Source organism: Miscanthus floridulus, chromosome 1 (genome assembly GCF_019320115.1).
Source record: "Miscanthus floridulus cultivar M001 chromosome 1, ASM1932011v1, whole genome shotgun sequence".
Taxonomy (NCBI): Eukaryota; Viridiplantae; Streptophyta; class Magnoliopsida; order Poales; family Poaceae; genus Miscanthus; species Miscanthus floridulus.
In genome coordinates this window covers 32313478-32335318 of record NC_089580.1, presented here as the reverse complement: position 1 = coordinate 32335318, position 21841 = coordinate 32313478, and the positions used below count along the sequence as shown (strand labels likewise).

The 21841-nt window shown below is 47.4% G+C and overlaps 2 protein-coding genes across 2 annotated transcripts; both read right to left on the bottom strand.

The window, feature by feature from the left end:
* Positions 1-4307: 4307 nt before the first annotated feature.
* LOC136477763 (GATA transcription factor 4-like) lies at positions 4308-5920 on the bottom strand. The gene is made up of 2 exons (XM_066476025.1): positions 5351-5920; positions 4308-5234 (listed from the first exon to the last, which is right to left on the bottom strand). The coding sequence occupies exons 1-2, from the start codon at positions 5702-5704 to the stop codon at positions 4512-4514; spliced, it is 1077 nt and encodes a 358-aa protein (XP_066332122.1). The 5' UTR covers positions 5705-5920; the 3' UTR covers positions 4308-4511.
* A 6403-nt stretch (positions 5921-12323) lies between these two features.
* On the bottom strand, positions 12324-19134 carry LOC136474439 (indole-3-acetaldehyde oxidase). Its single transcript, XM_066472043.1, has 10 exons — positions 18768-19134; positions 16124-17767; positions 15616-15881; positions 15304-15513; positions 14985-15203; positions 13864-14829; positions 13562-13657; positions 13361-13459; positions 13083-13272; positions 12324-12959 (listed from the first exon to the last, which is right to left on the bottom strand). The coding sequence occupies exons 1-10, from the start codon at positions 18928-18930 to the stop codon at positions 12718-12720; spliced, it is 4095 nt and encodes a 1364-aa protein (XP_066328140.1). The 5' UTR covers positions 18931-19134; the 3' UTR covers positions 12324-12717.
* Positions 19135-21841: the final 2707 nt, after the last annotated feature.

Sequence of the window (21841 nt, the reverse complement as noted above, 5' to 3'; positions counted from 1 at the left end):
GCTTTGTTTGGCGCTCTGCCTTACCTTTAAAATGCTTGCCTCTCTTTCTTAGGGCGTGATTTAATGAAAGAAATCGACGATGGCCCATGTACACGACCTTTCAATACTTTTTCAAAAATGTACCTTCCATGTCATGAAACAGTGCGTGTGCATTGTATCCCTTGTTTGACTGTCCTGAAAGATTACTAAGAGCAGGCCAATCATTGATTGTTATGAACAACAATGCTCACAGGTCAAAGTGTCCCTGTTTGTACTCATCCCACACACGTACATCTGTGCTACTCCATAAAAGTAGAAGTTCCTCAACTAATGGCCTCAGGTACACATCAATGTCGTTTCTAGGTTACTTCGGGCCTTGGATGAGCACTGGCATCATAATGAACTTTCGCTTCATGCATAGCCATGGAGGAGGGTTGTAGATGCATAGAGTCACATGCCAAGTGCTATGACTGCTGCTCTGCTCCTCGAAAGGATTCATGTCATCCGTACTTATAGCAAACCTTAAGTTTCTTGCATCATCTGCAAACTTTGGGAATTCTCTGTTGATTGCTCTCCACTGGGACCCATCAACGGGGTGTCTCAACATATCGTCTACCTTATGGTCTTCTTTGTTCCATCGCAACAACTTTGCATGCTCTTTGTTTCTGAACAAACATTTCAAGCGTGGTATTATAGGAGCATACCACATCACCTTGGTAGGAATTCTCTTCCTGAGACGTTCACCGTCGCCCTCAGCATCACCAGGGTCATCTCGCCTGATCCTATACCATGATGCATGGCATACCAAGCATGCATTAAAATTCTTGTATTCGTCGCGGTGGAGGCTGCAATCATTAGGACATGCATGTATCTTCTGGATTTCTAATCCTAGAGGGAAGACGACCTGTTTTGCTGCGTATGTAGTGGCGGGCAATTTATTTGCCTTCGAAAGCATCTTCTTTGCGAAAGTCAGTAACTCCCCAAATCCCTTGTTGGATACACTATTCTTTTCCTTACATTACAACAATTCAAGTGTGATACCCAACTTTTTTTGCCCCTCTTTGTAAGTCGGGTATAGCAATTTCTTATGATCCTCTAGCATGCGCTCGAACTTGATCTTCTCCTTTTCACTTTCACATTCTCTCTGTGCATCATGGATGTCTTGACCAAGATCATCAGCATGCTCATCTTCTGCCGCTACCTCTTCTTCAGTTTCCCCCATTGTAGTATCATCAAAGGCACCGTATTCAGCAAAACCACGAATAATAATGTTGTCATCATTCTCTTCTTCTTTTTTTCATCTTCTTCCATTAAACATCTCTTTCTCCATGCTTAGTCCAACAAATATAGTTTGGCATGAAACCCGACGTAAACAGGTGTTCGTGTAGGATCCTTGAGCAAGAATAATCCTTCTCATTCTTACATAGAACACATGGGTAGCACATGAAACCATTCCGCGTGTTTGCCTTGGCCATATTTATGAATTCATGCACGCCCCTAATGAACTCTGGGGAGTGGCGTTCCACGTTGTACATCCATTGCCGGTTCATTTGCATTACATGACGTACACCACATCAAAAACTTGTAATAACCCATATTATACAACATGTATGATTAGTAGTTAATTAAAAGATCTAAAATATTCATCAATCGACATGATTAATTAATATCCTATACCACAAAGTTGTTTCACGTATTCTCGAACATTAATTTATTAAAGCCTTGATATAATATAGATAATCCCAAATAGCGCTAATCAAACTAAACCTACAATGCACTTCAGCAGAATAAGGATTTTGTGACCAATTCTAACTAAAACAGATAGATCATTCTTCTGCTGGTTCACTTTCTCATCATACAAAGGTGCACTCTCATCAGTCGCCTCAGTCGCCTTTGCAAGAGATTTTTAAACGTGCTCAACATACTCTTCCTTCCAGTACCAACTGTCACATGATACAGTGTCATCCCACTGAAATTACAACAACAAATCAAGAACTTTAATCAAAATCATCACGAAAAATGGCTACAAAGCATAACAAAACATGACAAAAAAATTACTCACTTCGCGATCTGGACACGTGTAGAAAATGCGGCCTTGTTGGGACCCTTCTTCTTCACCCTGTACTCCCTCATAGTCTTCTGCCCACACTTGTCATACGCAATGAGAGGGAGATCCGGCCTCAGTCACTTAGGGATCCCATGTGAGGCCGAGGACCCGGAAGCAGTCGCCATCTATGACTCTATACTCATTTTCATCAACTACTATAAATTTCTCATTTTATGGCCTTGTTTAGTTGACGAATTTTTTTGGGAAATGGTATTGTAGCACTTTCGTTGTTATTTGGTAATTAGTGTCCAATCATAGTCTAATTAGGCTTAAAAGATTCGTCTCGTGAATTTTGTCTAAACTGTGTAATTAGTTTTATTTTTTATTTATATTTAATGCTTCATGCATGCGTCCAAAGATTCGATGTGACAGGAAATCTTGAAAAATTTTGCAAAATTTTGGGAACTAAACACTACCTATGAACCATGAAATTAAATGAGCTATATACTAAAAAAATCTTTTATTTCTCTATTTCTAAACCATGAAATGAGGCAATGAAAGGTGCATGCTACTATCCACCATTATTTCCAATCTAGAAAAAAAATCTCTATTTCTAGATCATGAAATGAGACAATGAAAGGTGCATACTAGTTTTGATGAACTACTATAAGCTTCCTTCGTCTTCATATTCAAACTATCAAGTAATTTCGAGCTCAAATGATATATAAATCAAAATAATTCCACCATCATTCCCTATCTAAAAAAATCACAAATTTCTCTATTTCTAGACCAAGAAATGAGCCATGCTAGTGATAAAATATGGGAGAATAAAGTTGGTAACTTTTAGAACCGAAGAATGGATGAAGGAATGAAGAAGTTTTCACCAATCCCGCAAGCATGAACTCCTTCCACGAGAAAGAATAGAGAGCAGGCAGAGAGCTTGAAATGGCTTAGTCTGGAGGAGAAAGAAGGAGAAAGTATATAGTCTGGGACATGTAGTCCCGGTTTGTGGTATAAACTCGGACTACAGGTATAATTCTAATCCCGGTTAGAGCCACCAAACGGGATTAAAGGTTTAGTCACGGCTAGTAGCTTCAACCGGAACTGGAGGGTAACCTTTAGTCTCGATTTGAGCCACCGACCGGGACTAAAGGTCCCCTACTGCTCCCCTCCTGCAAAAGTTATGTCTCTGGCCGTTGGGCAGGGGACTTTAGTCCCGGTTGATAGTTTCAACTGGGACTAATCCTTTCTTTAGTCCCAGGCCTAAAAATAACTAGGACTAACGCATCGAACCGAAAGTCTATTCTCTACAGGTGGGTGGGCCCCTGCGGTCATCCAGGATGCTCTGATTCATGCACAGTTTGATACCTGCATCCAAACGCTGCCTAAGGAGCTCACACGGAACATGATTGTTTGCCAGCCAACCAAACGCGGCACAACGGCGGGCACCCGGAGACCACGGCCACATGGAAGTCGGCAGAGGTCGCATGCACACACACTCCATGGACACAACCACAAGGAGGTCGGCCCCGAGCCCGCTTTGCTCGGCCTGCCTTTTGTGTAGTGTAGCCCCACGGAGAAAACAAACGCCGATAAAAGTCGAAGAGAGAGATGGTTGCATGATGCTAATAATGGCCGGGAGGCACGTACTATCACGTGACGTGACCGGAACCTTGCCCACTTTTTCCGTCCGTCCCCTGACAAAAAGGCCACCATAGGGCCAAGTCACGTGCTGGACCACCCACCATTCTCGGCTCTCTCTCTCTCGTTTTCCCCCCTCCGTTGAAACAGGGAAGGAAAAAGAAAATTCTTCCAAAAAAGACGAACCATGGAGTGAAAGATTGAATGACGAACTGATCAACAAACATTCAAGGTATTTACATGGTTTCGTTTTCTCTGAAAAAAGAATTGTTGAGCTTCTCTGTCATTTAATTAAGAGAGTGTTCGGCTGTCATTATAAATCGGCTTATAAATTATGGTATATTATTTTTCTCTCCCAATAAATTAGCATACAAATCAGCACAAACAGCTTTACAAGCAGCCGAAGAGAACCTAACAAGACGGCACGCGTTCACGTCGGATACCATTGGGTAGTACAGACGGAACGTGCTCACGTCGTACGGGTAGTACGGACAGAAAGCGTGCCATAACTAATATGCTTGCTAAATCACAATCATGACTATTCAATTTGTGTACTCGATACATGATGGGTTTATGAGCATGATTACTGACAAATTAACGATCACAATTTATACCAACAGAATTATATTCATTGCACTGATCTCTCTCAAGAACTTAGAAGCAGGGAGGAGGTATAGGTACCAACAATTTAATAACAATTAACAAAAAGAGAAATGAAAATATGTGGAATACGCAGGGAAAGAAAGTAAGAAACGGCAGAATTTCGCAAAAGGATCTAAAGCTCCATGCATGCAATGCACGACGCGAGCTTCCTCCGTGCCGGTTGCCGTGCCGGGCAGCTAAGCTAACACACGCCGCCGTAGTCACGGAACATGAGCTCCGGCCTCGGCCCGCCGGCGGATCCTGCGGCGGCGTCATGGTGGGTTCCGCGGATGAGGATGAGCTCTTTCTGGCGGCGCAGCTCCACGACCTTGCGGTGCGAGTTGGAGTGCTCCGTGAGCACGAAGGTGGGGCTGCCCGCCGGCCGGTACTCAGGCATCAGCCGCCCGGACTTGAACCGCACGCCGCACGCGTTGCACAGGGTCTTGGGGCCCAGCGGCCCCGACCGCCACTGCGGCGTCTGCTCCGACGCGCAGTGCGTGCACCGGCGCACGCCGCCCTCGTCCATGCCCACCTCCCCGCCGGGCCCCGCCGGGCTCTTCTTGCCGCGGCTGCCGCCGTTCGGGCGTGCCGGCTTGTTCGAGTTCGACGACGGGAAGTCCGAAGACAACGAGCAGGACGATGGTGATGGAGACGACTGCGATGGTGGGCGCGGCACGAGGGAGTGCCACGCCGCGGCGGTCGCGCGGGACGACCGCTTGCTACGCGCGCCGCGGCCAGGCGCCGCTGTGACGCAGCTGTCTTGACCGGCCGAGGTGCCTCCTCCACTGCCTGCCGCGTTAGCAGCCGCAGCCGCAGCCGCAGCCGCTGCCATTGCGGCATGCGCGGCCGACGAGTAATTCGGCATGTCCGAGTAGGAGTCGTCCACGAACTTGGATAGCCACTCCAGCTCGGCAACTTCCTCGCTCTAAATCATCATGTATACCACATTTGTTTAGCGATCTCATGCATCGAAACCTCTCTAATAAGTACAGTAGGTAACAATTCATGTATATATTTAATTTAATTTTGATATGTACTTACGGGTATGTAGAACTCATCGGCGAAGGAGAGGAGCGACGACGTCTGGTGATCCGACGAGTTGGCGGTGGGTGATGGTTCACCCATCATGGCCCCCGAGTGGTGTCCCTGCTTGTCAGTGGCCGCGGTGGGGAAGAACTCGTGGGCGCCAGCGCCGGTGGAGAGGTCGTCCACGCTCATGGTGTCGCCCATGGGCGGCATCCCGTAGTAATGGTGGTGGTTTGCCGTGGAGTAGCAGGCGCCGCCGCTGTGGGGACTGCTCATCGGCGCCGTGGTGATGCTGGAGGCGTTGTGGTGGTATGTGCCCATTCCCATGCCGAGATCCACCCCCATGGCCATTTCCCACTCCGACGCCATCGATCGCCAACACAAGAGCTAGCTGCCTAAGAGCTAACCGTACGACGTACTGCTACTTAATTGACACAGGGCATCAGTTCCTTGAAACGAGCCAGTGACCGTGCTCGTTCCAGTACGAGCTAGTACCTGCTGGTCTTGTGCTAGTCTCAGTGACGAGAGTGAGGGAGAGTGTGTGTGTGCTTGTGTGTGAGAAAGAGAGAGAGGAGGGGATGGAGTGGAGTGGTGAGAGGGGGAAGAAATAGTGCTGGGCTCTGGGGGTCGGGGCCTCCAGTCACTTTATCACCGGTAACAAAGGAAGGGGTTGTTGCGAAGTGAGGTGATGGGAGGAGACTAGAAAGAGGTGGAGCTATGTGTGTGCACAAAACTATGTTTTGACAAAAGCTGTGCATATGATAGCATATTAGGGAGGTGCAATTACGGGGGTGTATAGAATTAGATTAGAGTGCAGAGGGGGAGGGCCGAGGAAGCTGCAGCCCAGCACGGCAGCAGCAGGCCCCAACGTGCGCCGTCGCATGCACTGCATCCATCCACTCTCTGCCCACCCACATTCATATGCTCATATATGCTCCACCACCACTCGTCTCACACGCAGTGCTCGTTTAGGCCCCGTTTAGATCCAAAATTTTTTGGATTTTTGCTCACTGTAGCATTTCGTTTGTATTTGGTAATTAGTGTCTAATTATGGACTAATTAGGTTCAAAAGTTTCGTCTCGCGATTTCTCGACCAACTGTGTAATTAGTTTTTTTTCGTCTAAATTTAGTACTCCATGCATGTGACGCAAGATTCGATGTGACGGGTACTACGCAAAATTTTTTGGAATCTAAACGGGGCCTTAGTTCCTAGAAACTTTCCCAAAAAATACTCTACTCTCTCCCCTCCCTAGCATAATTCCGTTAGCTACTGGCTGTACCAGTACCAATAGCAGCAGTCCCAGTATTTTTTTAATAAAAGAAGAAAAAAAAACTGAAGACAGAGACGGGGAAGAAAGAAGAGAATCCGGTTACTTTAACCGCAATGCATGCACAAGACCACGTGACTCCATGAGCTGTAGCCTGTGCAACCGTCCAGGGGAGTGGACGCCGAAGCATCCTGGCCTGGCGGAAATCAATGCTGCTCGCCTCGCAGGGGCATTCGTACGCGTACGCAGCAGGCGGGGGAAAAAGTCTGCCACGCATGCACTGAGAATGGTTAATCGGTCAATTTCCTCTGTCCATACGTCGTCCCGGCTCCATTCGAAAAAACTTGCCTCAATATATATTTGGATCGATCGATCGTCAAGGAAGAAATAAACGGTGTGCCGGCCGGCCACACCGTGTGATATGATCGATCACACCGTTAGGTACGTACTCCAGTTAGTTGTATCCCTTTTTCAAATACACGTGTGTGTGTCTATATATATATATATATATATATATATATATATATATATATATATATATATATATATATATATATATATATATATAATGTTTATTTATACCTATATAACAAGCCAATTAATTACACACCTCGTTCGCTTGATCGTTTTTATGGCTTATAAATCGGCTGATACTGTTTTGCTGTATCATGGCTGATACGAGAAAGCGAACAGGGTGACCGTTGGGTTTAAAGAAACTATGGAGAATTATTGGGTTTCGTTCGACAAGTGAAAACTTGTCATGACCGAGCCATCGCCAAGGGACCGTTTGTCAGTGACAGCTCCCGATCTGACGAGTAGATAATAAATTAGCTTGTGGAGATTAGGAGGTGAACCACCAATGGGTACGTTGTGCGCAGGGAACGGAGGTCGCCGCTGGAGTTGCGTTTACGCTCAGAGTTCGGATAAAGATAAGATATGAAGATAATGTTGCTGCAACATACTTAGTACTCGTACTAGGAGTGGAGTACTCTTATATATCTACACCGGACATCAGTCACTTTTCACTTGTGACACACTGACACTACTACTACGAGTACCTCCATGCATGCAGTAATCAATGATGAGGTGAGAGTGCGCAGGGAAACGACGGCGACGAGGGCCCGGTGGGGGGGCCTGGTGGAGCTGGAGGCTGGGCGGCTGGCGCTGCTGCTGACGCTGAGGAAGAGGAATTGCCGAATTGCACTGGCTGGTTGCCGGTGGTAGTTACCGCCCGCAGGTAAAAGGGTTTGACGTCAAGGCAACGTGGAGTATCGGCGCCTGTGGGTATGGGGACCCCTGCCCAGCTGCCCTGGCCTGCTTCTGCCCGCGCGCCCCTCGCTCTGGCGGGGCCTCTGGGTTCTCTGGCCCTGACGGTCAGGGCCAGTCCCCTTTCCTTTTCAGTTTTCACCGTTGCCCGGCCGGCCAGTACGACGTGCTCACCCCGTTTCTCACACGTCTCACTCACCTCCTATCCTCTCCCCCATCCTGCCCATGAGGCCATGAGTACATCGCTTAATTACCAAAGGAATAATTGGCACTATCCAAATTATATATGGAATTAAAGACAAAATACACTAACAACAATTTCCATTTAACGTGGTCGAGGGTTTGTTGCTGGCTGCTATATTAGCACAACAACTAACGTCTGGTCTCTGTTTCAAGTAGCGACGACAAGGGTATATATAGTAGCACCATTGAATCTTGACAATTATTTTATATATATATATATACACACACACGGGCGACATGTCGGATATCTCTTTTTCGATCTCAACTAACATGTACGATCACAGGTCTGATTTTGTCCGTGCGTGCTGATATCTCCAATTTCTGAAAACATGATGTTCTCGTCCAGTATGACGAGGGCTAGCTATGTGAGCAAACTAATTAGAGTCCCAAGCCACACACGCGCGCGCGCGCGCGCATATATATATATATATATATATATATATATATATATATATATATATATATATATATATATATATATATATATATATATAGAGCACACAAGGGACCGTTGATACAGGCTCGTAATGGATGGGATGGTTGCCATTTTGCGACCACATGAAGGACCACGCGGCGGAGGTAGGGCTGTATGGTCGTCATGGACATGAGAAATTTACGAGATGGCTTGCTACCTGTGCTGCACCACCTCCGTTCCGTTCACTTAGCCCTTGTTTAGTTACCCCAAATTCCAAATTTTGGCACTATGCAAAAAGAAGATTCCCCATCACATCAAATTTACGGTACATGCATGTAGTATTAAATGTTGACGAAATCAAAAACTAATTGCACAGTTTGGTTGTACTTTGCGAGACGAACGTTTTGAGTCTAATTAGTCAACGATCGGACAATTATTACCAAATACAAACGAAATGCTACAGTGCACTACAGTGTTTCAGAATTCCGCCGGCGCCGAATCGGCCAGCAACTAAACGGGGCCTTACTTTGTGTACGCCTAGAGGGACCACACACCCTAGCTGTTTGTCGTTGCGTCCTACGGTCCTAGCTAAGCTACACCCGCCACTCAATCAGACAGCCCTTGTTTAGTTTCACCCTAAATTCCTAAAAAGTGCTATAGTACCTGTCACATCGAATGTTTACGGCCCGTGCATGGAGCATTAAATGTAGACGAAAAAAAAACTAATGACACAGTTTGGTGGGAAATTGCGAGACGAACGTTTTGAGCCTAATTAGTCCATGTTTGAACACTAATTGCCAAATAAAAACGAAGGTGCTACAGTAGCCCCAAATTCCAACTTCCTGGAACTAAACAAGGGCACAATATGCGCATTGTGTACGCCGGGGAGACAAGCACCTATATAGGGGCGATAAACAGCTGACATGTGGGGACAGCTTGTGCATGGGCATCTGCCTCGTTAAATGTTGCGTATGCGACATCCCATTGTACAAAGTTGACACCTATCATGGATTCATGGTACAACATGCATGCATGGTATTGTATACGGAGTATATGGTACTGACTTCTGGAGATGAACGAAGTTTCACCTACATGTACATAAAAAAATAGGAAGAAAGTTGTATGGGCTACAGGCAGTACTTCAAGAAACTGGTGCGTTTGGTTCGAGGAACGAGGTGATTCATCGTCTTCTTACTCCTCACTTTTTGTATTTGGTTTATGGAATGGAATGAGTTGATCCATCACCACCTCATTCCTCGTAAGCTAATAATTAGTACATGCATGAGGAATGTGTTGATTTCACCAAAATTAATGAGATGAACTAATGATACATCACCTGACTCAACAAATCTAACACACTATAAATTACTCACAAGCCGGGGCTTATAGTAGTAGTAAGGAAATGCCTGACAAAGACCAATACTAGTTTACAACCAATAGTTGTATCATCTATACAGCAGATCATCTGTTTATTTGGTGGTACGCGGAGTACTCCCCCCAATGCTTACGATACATGAAACAACTGCTATGTCTGATGCTACCCTTGCAAGTGCATCGATGTGATGATCAGCTACATTAGGCCAGTCTCAATGAGAGTTTCATGACTCTGTTTTTAATACTCTCTGGTATTGGAAACAGTGCAAACAAGTTTCCCCCATGAAACTCGTTTCATCCCATAAAATTATTTTCATCTCTCTCTTTATTTAAACTATGCCACATCAGCTTATTTAATGCTTATGAAACTCTTATTGAGACTGGCCTTATTATAATTTGTGCCCTAAAGGAATGAAGTCCACTATTTTCGGTAACATAAACTTCATTAATTACACAATTTCGTTGTAAAGAAAGAAAAACAACCATGCTGCAATTTTCTCGAGGAGGCATGTGGTGCATTTTGTTACTGCTGGGCGGGTGGGCGCCGAGCAGCCGGCCGGGCATATATGATATATATACAAGAGCCACAGCGGGATGGGTGAAGGGATGGAGCGACGCCGCAGCAAGAGCCAAACAGCGACTCTGTTTGTGGGGGAGCATGCTGCGTGCATGCGCGCGCGCCGAGTGCGTGCCCGTGGTGCGGCACGGCACCGGCACCGAATCACGTGAGGGCGACGAGGATCCCGAGGCGCGGGCGGGTGGGGTGGGTCCCCGGAATCCCCGCGGCACGGCCGCACGTGCCCACTCGTGCTTGCTTAGAGCATCCGCAGTGGGAGGGTCGAAGCCGGTGCGATACAATAAATGCTAAGATGGAACTCGGTCCTATACACTGCAACCATGGTTCGATGAAGGACCGGCTCCTTCGCATGGAACCTGGGTCGAAGAAATAAAGAACTCTTTCCTGGCATTGCTGCTCGCGCAAAGGAGAGGAGGGTGCAGTTGATTTTGGCCCCACGTATGGACTCATGCTGGGTTCGATACATTGCTGATAGAAGAACATGTGACGTCTAATCAGTTGTGGGCTCCAGTTAAGACCCAAGGACGGGTTGACACACTGTGGACGCTCTTAGGGCTCGTTTAGATGTACGTGTATCAACCTTAATCCACATGTATCGAAGTGAAATGAAATTTAGTTCAATTATACTCTGATTTACTCCAATACAGGCCATACGCAGTTCCGTCCCCGGCCCACGTGACGCCCGGCCACCCCGCGCCCCGAGCCCATCAGAATCCACGAGCCCGATTAGTTAACTGATCCCCTGGCCAAAGCAGCTCCCCGGCGCCAGCTTGGCATGGTCAGGTTAAGTAATCCGCTGGCGGCTGGCGCGCCCTGATCCTTCGTTCCCTGCAAATTAAACCACTTCACTGCGCTGCACGGGAAATTCTCCGAGCCGGGGTCGGGTCCTCCGCGGTGCCAACCCAACCGCATGCGAAGCGATGTGTCGGTTGGAAACTTCGCAAGGGAGGCGGGCGGGCGGGCGGCGAGGTAGCTTGCAGCAGGTTTGCGGGTAGAGCTGACGAGGGATGGGGACGCGGACGCGACGCGAGAGCGGGCCGCCTCTTTCAGGCCCGCTCGGCCCTCTCCTCTGACACCGGCCTGCTGGGCATCACGTGGCGGTTGCTTTCGCAGGGCCCCTGCCGTACTCTACCACGTGTCGGTTGGCGGCCGGGCAGCGCTTCATTCATGTACCTCCGCCCTGCCGACGTGCATCGGCAGCTAGCTACTCCGACCAAGCTGGGCCTGCCCCGGCCTAGCGCGCGCCAGCCATCATGCATGCGCCCAGCGGCACTCACACACACACAGCTACGGGCTCAGCCAGGCAACATATATCCCGTATACTGCTGCGTACGAGTAGGATTTATACAACGGACGGACCTTCTTGACCCTCATTTTCTGTTTTGAGAAATGAGATGCTGACCTTCACGGTTTGTCGCTGCGCGCGCGGCGCGCGTCAGAGATATATGGCGCCGAGCTCGGCCACGTCACGGCCACATAGTTTAGTTACGCCACCACAGCCTCAAAGCTCGGCCCATATGCTATGGCGCCGGGACGTGATCTCGGCACCGTAGGTCATGGCATGACTCTTGGGGTCCAAAGGTGAAATTTAGACGTATAGGGGTATAAAATACTAGGACATTTGTATATTAACAACGATTTGCGACGCCCGTGGTTAAAAATAATCGACATCAATGGTTGCTAGTGTTATAAACAAACTTAACTGATAACTTAGCACTTTCTCCCGTTTCTAGATTTATTAAAATTTGGAATTGAAATATTTTGTTTTTGTACATTTTCCCCAAAGACCTCTCAAATTGTCTAGGAGCCATCTTCTAGAACTAAGATGCATGTCATTAGCCACGACGCAATCAGGTACAGAAGGCTAGTCCAAATAGGTGAATCACCGATCGTCCTTCACAACTGAACGTCCGCAACTCCGCATCCGTAGTGTGGTTCTGATCAGATGCCCAATCACCCGGAAGGAAGGTATGCACCCACGAACCATGCGTTGCAAAATTTCTTCAAAATCCTGTCGAAGCACACGATTGACGATTTCATCCACAATCCACACACGCGCCGTCCAACACATGATTATTAGAACGGCATAGTTTATTATTCACTCTATATACTGTTCATCGCTCCTCGCACCTCCTGAGCTCCCCAATTCGATCTCTTCTGTACTGTACCTCAGAGCACTCCACTACTCATCATCTCTGGCACTGGCAGTGCGGCGACTGCAGCCTGAGGCCTGCTGGATCTATGCTTTCGTCGCGTTTGGGCCGGCACCGGCGGCAGACACGCTCTCGAGGTACCTCTCCACGACGTCCAGGCCGCAGAGTTCCTTGACGACGGGCATCGTCGCCGGCACGTCCATCTGGAACGTGACGGCGGAGTTCGCGGGGCCGGTGCTGACCGAGAACTCCTTCCTCGCCGCCCTGATGGCCTCCCTCATCGCGCAGTGCACCGAGGACGCCAGAAGAAGCGGCGGCTCGCCCGAAGCTGCAACAAACATGTCCGCGGTATGTCAATTTTTTTTTTCATAAGCGGTTTGTTGAGAAGGTCGGCATGATGGCATGAATGTTGAGACGGGGGTGAAATGAAACATTGTGAGGAGATGCTTGCCTTTTGAAGACAGGACACGCTTCTTGTCACGGGCGCTATTAAACATCTGAACATTGAACTCTTTGGGGATATTATCCACCGTGGGGATCTTGTACGTCCATGTGCCGTCGTGGATGACCAAGCCGTCCGAGTTCGTCTTGTAGTCCTCGTTCGTGAAGAACCCTATTCCTTGGACAAAGCAGCCTTCGATCTGATTGAGTGATGAACAGTGTTCAGAGGAGGAGCACATTTTCATCCATACAATGGTCTACATGAGCTGTGTTCATTTTGTAGCTAACCTGGCCCAAGTCCACAGCAGGGTTTAGGCTTTGCCCGCAGTCGTACACCAGGTCGCTGCGTAGAATTGTGGTTGCTCCTGTTAGGATATCAACTTCCACCTGCAATGTCCATTGCAAATTTCCAATGAAATGTCAGCTTTAGAAGAACTGGAGCTGCAACCTCCAACAAAAAAAAAAATTGCAGTTGCATTGTCAGGATACCTCGCTGGTGCCAGCTCCATAGTTCAAGTAGTTTGTGAAAGATGGATCAGGAGTCCAGTATGCCTGTGCTGATAAGTTCACACTCGCCATGCTTGCCTGTAGATGAGGAACAAATGTCATGAACAATTTAAACTGCTTGATATTGAGTTCCAGTTCCTTAGACTTATCTGACATTGCTACTGATTGATTAATGATGGAATGAAGGGAGGCAAAGGATTTGAGTAACTGTAATTCTTGGTACCTCTTTCAATCAAATTAAGGGACATGTTACCAACAAAGTTAGAGTTAAGTGTTATCCTCACCTGAGCAATCAAGGCACTCCATTCCACTGTGTTGGACTCAGCTTCGAGACTCTCCTTGATAGGCTTCAGCCTCTCAACGAGTACAGCACATGATTGTCGAACTGCTTCACAGCTAGATTCAGAAGTGGTGCTCCCAGCAGTCCAACCTCCTTGGATCAGGCTTAATGTGTCTGCCTGGATAACCCGAACCTTGTCCAGAAGGCATTCGCCACCATCAGGGCACATCTGTCCCAATCCGAATGCTGTCATCTGCTTCACTTTAGTCCACAATCCTTGGCCTATCTCAATTCCTCCAACCTCGACGGCAATGGAACCATCATTCATGATCGATACCTTGCCTGGAGTTGGTCGAAGACTAACCTCATAAATGGCTGGCACACAAGAAATGCCGCGTTTCTTCCATTTATTGCTGCTATTAAAGTGCTCAATCATTGCAGCCCTGTGCTGGTATTCTGGAGACAAGACCAGCTTATCAAACATGGAAACCAGGCTGTATGTAGAAGCTTCCCCAGCACTTTCTCCAAAGAAAACTTGAAGGCTTTCAAAATCATGAAGGTTCTTCCTCCTGACGGTGTTAGTGTCTAGTGCAAGCACCGAGGCAACATGCTCGATGATGGCTTCAGCGATGAAAGAGCCCTGCACATCTCCAGGAGCTCGCATTGCTGACTTTGATGAGACATTTGTCTTGCAGACCTTGGTGTCAAATTCAAGATTGCCCCAGTTGTACTTTTTGAGAGCTCCTATGATAGCACGTGGCATTATTGGACTCACATCTGCTGATATTCCAGCATTGATTCCAAGATCAAGGTGCAAGGCTGTGATCTTGCCATCTGACTTGAAACCAACAGAGTACTTCGCCTTCATTGGATGTCTCCCTCCAGCCATTATCATGTCCGTCTTGCGATCGAGGTACATCCTAACTGGACGCCGCAGCTTGAAGGCAGCAAGGGCACATGCACATGCGGTCTGACAAAGAGGCAAAAAAAATTCATGGTCATCTCTAACACATTTGCATCTCAACAGTTTTTTGGTCAAATCATGAAGTTCAATTGACAATACAGTGGCAGTTGAAAATACAAAATATTGAGTGAATCAAAGCTCTAGTTATAGGCAGGACTTACATGCGCTGCTTTCATTGCCTTTCCACCAAAGCCTCCTCCTACTCTTCTGCTGATGACACGGACATTGTGAAATGGAATGCCAAGGCACCTTGCTATCAAACTTTGTGTGAGCTCGGGCATTTGTGCCGAGGAATAGATTGTTATGCAGTTATCTTCATCAGGAATTGCTAGTGCTGCTTGAGTTTCCATGTAGAAGTAGTACTGGGATTCAAGTTTTACCTGTGGGCACAAAAATACTAGGCGTGAGTGTTTGCCCTTGCTGGAAATTCAGAGTGTATATATAAATATATCCTTTTGAACATAACAAAGTGTTCTGTACCTCTGCTGATAGAATCTTGTGGTCAGCTTCAGACATCCCTTTGTTGTAGTCACCAACTGGCTTTGGAGCTAAAAATGGGGGAATTTGGAAGTAGCTGTTTCTTTGGATGGCATCTTCTATTGTCAGAATTGGTGGCTGCAGATTTTCTGTGCTATACTCAACAACAGCTTGCTTTGCAGCCATATTAGCATACTTTTGTGTTTCAGCAATCTGAGTGAATTGAAAAGCAACAAGATACGATAAGCTTGCCTGGTTATACAAAAACATATTTCTATTTTTGTGTAATCTGAAATAACACTAAAGAAACATTACCACAACACCAATATTTTGACCAGCAAATTCAGCGATTGGATCCGCAAATAGTGGTTCATCTCCTAGCACCGTCAGGAAGGTGCTTCCAACATTTTCTCCACCGCTTGGAATATCCTTTGCAGTTATAACTGTGATGACCTTCTGTGAAGCCAAGGATGATTTGAAGTTGATACTTTTCACATGAGCATGAGGATGTGTGCTGTAGATAAATGCTCCATAGAGGCAATCCTTGGGAGCAAGAATATCATCAACATACACAGCCTCCCCTGTATAAGAAAAATGAATATGGTTTAGTGCATTTTTAAGAGAGGAATCAGTAGAGAATGCTGGGACGGAAGCTTATGAGATGGTTCTGCACTGACCAATCTATTGTACTAATAAAGACAAAAAAAAGGAGCCGTGAGATGATTATTTTGTGGAGTATACAGAAGAAAAGAGGTTCACCACAGTGGAACATGTTTGGAAGTTCAAGCTAAATCAGTTTATGCATCGGTATAAGAGTATATACCTGAAGCTTGGATCTCTGCCCCGACTTTCTTGATCGGCTTGCCAACAGGCTTGTACTCATCGCTGAAAACCATTTCTTGTCTTGAACGTATTGGCAAATCATTGCTGTCAACCTTAAGATGCTTCTCAGGTGAGTCCATAGTGCTACGATTTGTAGTTCCATTAGTATATGACCCGGTGGGAGTATCAATATTTGATGGTGCATTCGAACTGTTGGCAAGGGAAGATAGGAAATTGAACAAGAAACTGACAGCCAAACTGATCCTATATTCACGATGTGTAGTGTCTTCTGACGGTGAAACGGTATCTTTGAGTAGTTGAATTGCTTCAAGTATCACAAATGAGCTCAGTGATTTTCCCTTCAAGAAATCCTCAACCTTCTTAGCTCTGATGGCATGATCGACTCCGTAGGCACCAAATGCCAAGCATATATCCTCAATTAGATGACCGCCTGATGTCCTTGCCAAGAAAGCTGAATTGACATATGAGACAGCATTGCCAAGTGGACGAGGTGCTGCTCGGAAAGTCTCATAGGTGACATCATCTGAACCCCAGTCCGGGATAAATATGCTCAGCAGCAGGGTTCTATAATCACATGGAGGCTGCTGCAAGAACTCCTCCAAAGTGAAGGACAGCCTTTTGGAAGCCACCTGAATTGTGACTGTCGAACCTGCAGCTAGGAGCACGGTTGCAATGTCCGATTCGAATGGCAACCTTTGTGCCATCATTATGTTTCCACCTATGGTTGCAGTGTTCCGAACAAATGGTGAAGCCACTTTGTTCAGGTGATCAGCAATCTTTCTGAAGACTAGATTTCCATCTGACAGCACCTCAATAGCTTTAGAGATGGACACAACTGATCCAAGCTCAATTCCTTCGCTGCTTCTGTTGATGACAGAAAGCTCTGGGATTCCTTTGATGTCAATGTACTTGTCATAGAGGTCCTGATCCTTGTACACTCCAGACCCAGTGTTTGAAGCTACAATCTTCACAGAATTTTCATCAAACCAGTTGGAATCAAACAACCTGTGAAGCTCTTCCATGCTCTTAGGATGGTACCAGCCGTCGTCGGAGACTGCAATTGGAACATCATTTTCCTGCTTCAGTGTAGACTTGATCTCGGATTTGAGAAACTCTGGAAATGTGCAAATGGCGCCACTGTTGTAGCCCGGCAGCTTGCTGACTTCTGCAGGTTCGTCACCCTTCTTCCAGAAGCAATTGAGGCCCAGGTCCTCGAGGTCAACATCAGAGGCAAAGCTTTTGCAGGCGTCAACAATGGGTCTGTACCCGGTGCAGCGGCAAAGGTTGCCAGAGACAGCCTTCTCTGCCTCCGAGGATGTGATCTTGGAGAAGCCAGCGGGAGGGTCTGGGCGATCGGACTTCTTGTCGGCCTTGACAAGGGCGGAGAAGATGGACATACACATGCCGGGTGTGCAGAAGCCGCACTGCGAGGCATGGAAGCCGGAGAGGCGCTGCTGCACGGGGTGGTAGCCTTCCCTGGTGTTGCCGATTCCCTCACTGGTGGTCACCGAGCAACGGTCCACGCTGTGCAGCAGCGTCAGGCAGGAGCTAGCAGAGAACTCGGTCACCTCGTCTGTTTCCGGGTCGTACTTGGAGATGAGGACCACGCATGCACCGCAGCCACCTGCCACAATGTGAAATTGTAAAAGTGGGATGACTTTAGCTCTTTTATCTTCACACTTCACTGTACATGAAGAATAGCAGATATTTTTGCATTCAGAGATAAATGTAGAAGCTGATGCTAATTCTATAGAACGAAGGTGCAGGAAAATTCAAAGTTTACATTGTAACCTCGTTATATAAAGCAAATACTATATAGTTCAAAAGATAATTCCTGTTTCTTGTAGTATTAGCTTCCTGTGTAGTATGTCCCAAACATAATAGTACCTGATTTTTTTAAATATAATGATTATTTTTATTAAGTAAACAGTCAGTCGAGTCCTGCCTGAGAGCAAATGCAGGACGGTATTCCTTCCATTGAAAAATGCAAGACGTCTTTTATTCTGAGAAAAGTCAAACTCTGTGCATTTCTGTATAGCAATCAGTCTGACTATCAGTATTGCATTATTGGTTGTAGTGTATAAAAAATGCAGAAGCATCTTTAGGGATCTGTATTTTAAAGTCCTTGCACATCATATTGACTTTCTAGCTATAACTATTGTAGTTTGCAAGAAGCATCTGTATTGATTTCTTGTAGCTGGTATCGAGGCACATAGGTTGATGAAATAGTAGCAGCCAAGGCAGGTTGTGCCTTTCGATCTCTATGGATGGATTGGTCTTAGCTTCTTGGGATGTCCGATCCGTGAGACGGTGACATCCCAAGCAAAAAAATAGGAGGTACACAAGAAAATCGAAGCTATATATCCAATGGGAATTCCACTCCACTGGATGAAATGGACGAAAGATAGCGCCAGCGCCCATGCATCAGGGAACGAAAAGGCACTGGCAGCCTCTCGATCTGCAATCTAAAGTTGGCGAAGAGAATGCACATGCACGCAAATACATACTAGGAGACTCCAAGGAAAACTAGCTACCATGTCTGCTTGGAAGTTGCCAAGAAGCCCAGAACGAAACATAGGAGAGCCGAAAGCTCAACAATGGCGCTCTGATCTGACGTAACGTACCTTCGCCGCAGCCGAGCTTGGGGCCTCTGACGGGCGTCTGGGTGCGGAGGAACTCCAGCAGCGACGTCGACGGGGCCACGCCGGCCGCCTCGTACCGCTTGCCGTTGACGGCCAGCACCACCGTCGACGACGACTCCGCCGCTGCTCCTGCCTCCTTCCCCATCTCCTCCTGCACAGCACCTCTGGGTCTGGGGAGCCGATCGATGGTGCCTGCCGTCCTGTTTATTTATACGAGTCCCCGACCTGCTCCTGCAGCCGGCCGGGCGGCGGTGATGTTGATGCACGCGCTGACGTCGCCGGCGGCCAGGATGCGAAAGCGTCCTCGCAGCTGCAGTGCAGGCCTGTCAACAAGTCAAGGAGCAGGACCGATGGCATCATGCATGTGCCTCCCAGTGTTTGGCTCTATGTAATGTAGGAGTAGTATATTCGTAGCCGGTGCATGCTTTGCAAAAACAAATACGGAAATGATCCAGCCAGCGTATTGGGCTAGCGAGCATCCAATCAGCATGCATTTTTTCAGTCGTATAAGATACTACTAGTACAAGTGTACAGGTACAAGGCCACAAGCCAGCAATGCAAGCGATCGGGGAGATCAGAGATGCGCGCGGCGTGGACGGGCGATGGCGCGGGTGGACGGCAGCGGCAAAAACGTCGGCGGCGGACGGTTCGCGCGAGCTGCCCTGCCCTGCCAATGCATTTCAGGTTTTCAGCGTTTGGTCAGCCGGCGCAGCGACGAGCGGAAAAAGGCTGCGTCGTCACTGCGTTCGTCTCGCCACCCGTGAGTCGCGACGCGAAGCCAACGGGGTCCTCCTGCACGTACGCGCATGACCTCGTCTCCGGTTTGCCGGGCACGCGCCGTTTTCGGTTGGACTTCGAAGGCACCCGTTTATTTCCTCCGTCCCGAAATGATAATCAGAAGGTTTCTTATTTGACACCTAAAGTAGTAAAGTCTAAAGATAACTCGATTCTTTATATGACCATGATCTTTGAATTTTAAACAAGCCAGTGCCCGGACATCCGAACGGCGGAGCGTGTCTAGAGGCCTGCAGAGCCCGCCCCGTCCACCTAGATTCTCTCCGCCCTGTACGCGCACCTTACCCTTGTCGCTGCGCCTGTCCCTCCTTCCCCTGACCCCCTCCTCTCACTCTGCGCGGACGGGACCCGGGAGCTAGGATGAACGACTGAGGATGAGTAGGACCTGTCCGCAGGCACTCGGCATGCCGCGTGCCCTGTCCGCCGGCCTCCGGCGCGCCATGTGCCCCATCCGTAGGCCCCCGGCTCGCCATGACCCATCCCCCGTGAAAGGATCAAGATACCCAAGATAGGAGATTTATTGGGTTAATTCTAAATTTTTGCAATACTTAAGTCCTACACTTAGCCCATTTCACCTCTTGTGCCTAAAATGTGTTTCTATTATTTTCCCGCACAAAAGTTTTGCACCATAGATTTCAATCTTACTCTAGCATGACAATTCTAGGAATGTAAAGATATGAAATGAATTGCTCAAAGGTAAATACTCAAAGTAAAGAGAGGGAAATGAACACGGCGATGTTTTTCCGAGGTATCGCAGAGTCGTCACTCCCCACTAGTCCTCGTTGGAGCACCCGGGCAAGGGTGTAGCTCCCCCTTAATCCGCGCAAGGATCAAGTGCTCTCTACGGGCTGATTCTTTGACACTCCGTCGCGGTGAATCGTCCACAACCACTCACAACATGACTTGGGTTATCCACAAGCTTCGCCGGATAATCACCAAGCTCCCAATCACCACCGAGCCGTCTAGGTAATGGCGATCACCAAAAGTAACAAGCACAAACTCTCACTTGACCAAGACAAGCCTAATGAGAAAGGTAGATGCACACTTGCTACTTCCTATGCACTAATGAGGTCCTTAATCTTGGATTATCAAATCCCAATCACCTCACTAGGCTCTTGCTCTCCCTTGCACTCCAAAGGTGTTTCTCAGCTGAACAAATGGGCAAGAGATCTCTCATAGACGAGTGGATTAAGTATTTATACCCCCTTATTCAAAACATAACGTTTGGAGGCTGAGTCATCACACTGTGGGCTGACCGGACGCTCCGATCAGTTGTACCCGCCACTGTGTTAGAAAGAGTCATTAAGTTCTGACCGGACTCTGACCAGCATCGGGTCAGCACCCATCGGACGCGTCCGGTCAAGAAAAAGCCTCTCTAGAACCTCTCTGGAGTCGACCGAACGTAGGAACCCAGCGTCCGGTGCTCCCCCACTCAGCGTCCGGTCAGTACCAGACGACTATAGTTGATCAAATGAACTGACCGGACTCACCTTCCAGCGTCCGGTCACAACCAGACCAGTATCCGGTTAGTACCAGACGACTGCAGTTGATCAAATGAACTGACTGGAATCACCTTCCAGCGTCCGGTCACAACCAGACCAGCGTCCAGTCAGAAATTTGACCCTCCATTCAATTTCAACTCAAAATCCTATGTGAATGAAGTTGACTCCAATTGATCGTAGGGCAATTCCTGAGCTATCTAGTGCTAAGTTTAACAATTGTGCACCACGCCTAACATATTAGACTTACCTAGGTCAAGCTACTAGTCCATACCTCCTTTAATAGTACGGTCAAAGGAAAAACAAAGTCCTAAACTACTCTAAATGTCACTTCAACTCCTAATGACACTTAGAACTAGCCATCCTTAACCTTATCGTCCATACTTTAAAAACTGAAATGAATTCCATCGATGGGAGCATGAAAACCATAATTGCCCAATCAATTGTCATTACCATGACCTAACTTAAATTGCCTCTGTAAAACACATGTTAGTCATAATAATCCCGTGTCGTCATTAATCACCGAAACCCAACTAGGGGCCTAGATGCTTTCACCCCATCACCCCGGCCATGCGCCCATCACTCACCGCGCCCTCGTGACTCTTCGAACAACATGAAACACTTGAATGCAACATACATCTGAAACATACGAAACATTTAGAACATACACTTGTAACCTATGTGTGAAACATATGCGACATTAAGATAAAATACTTGCAACATGAAATCACTTGCTGTAACATAAGACTAAAACAGATGAAA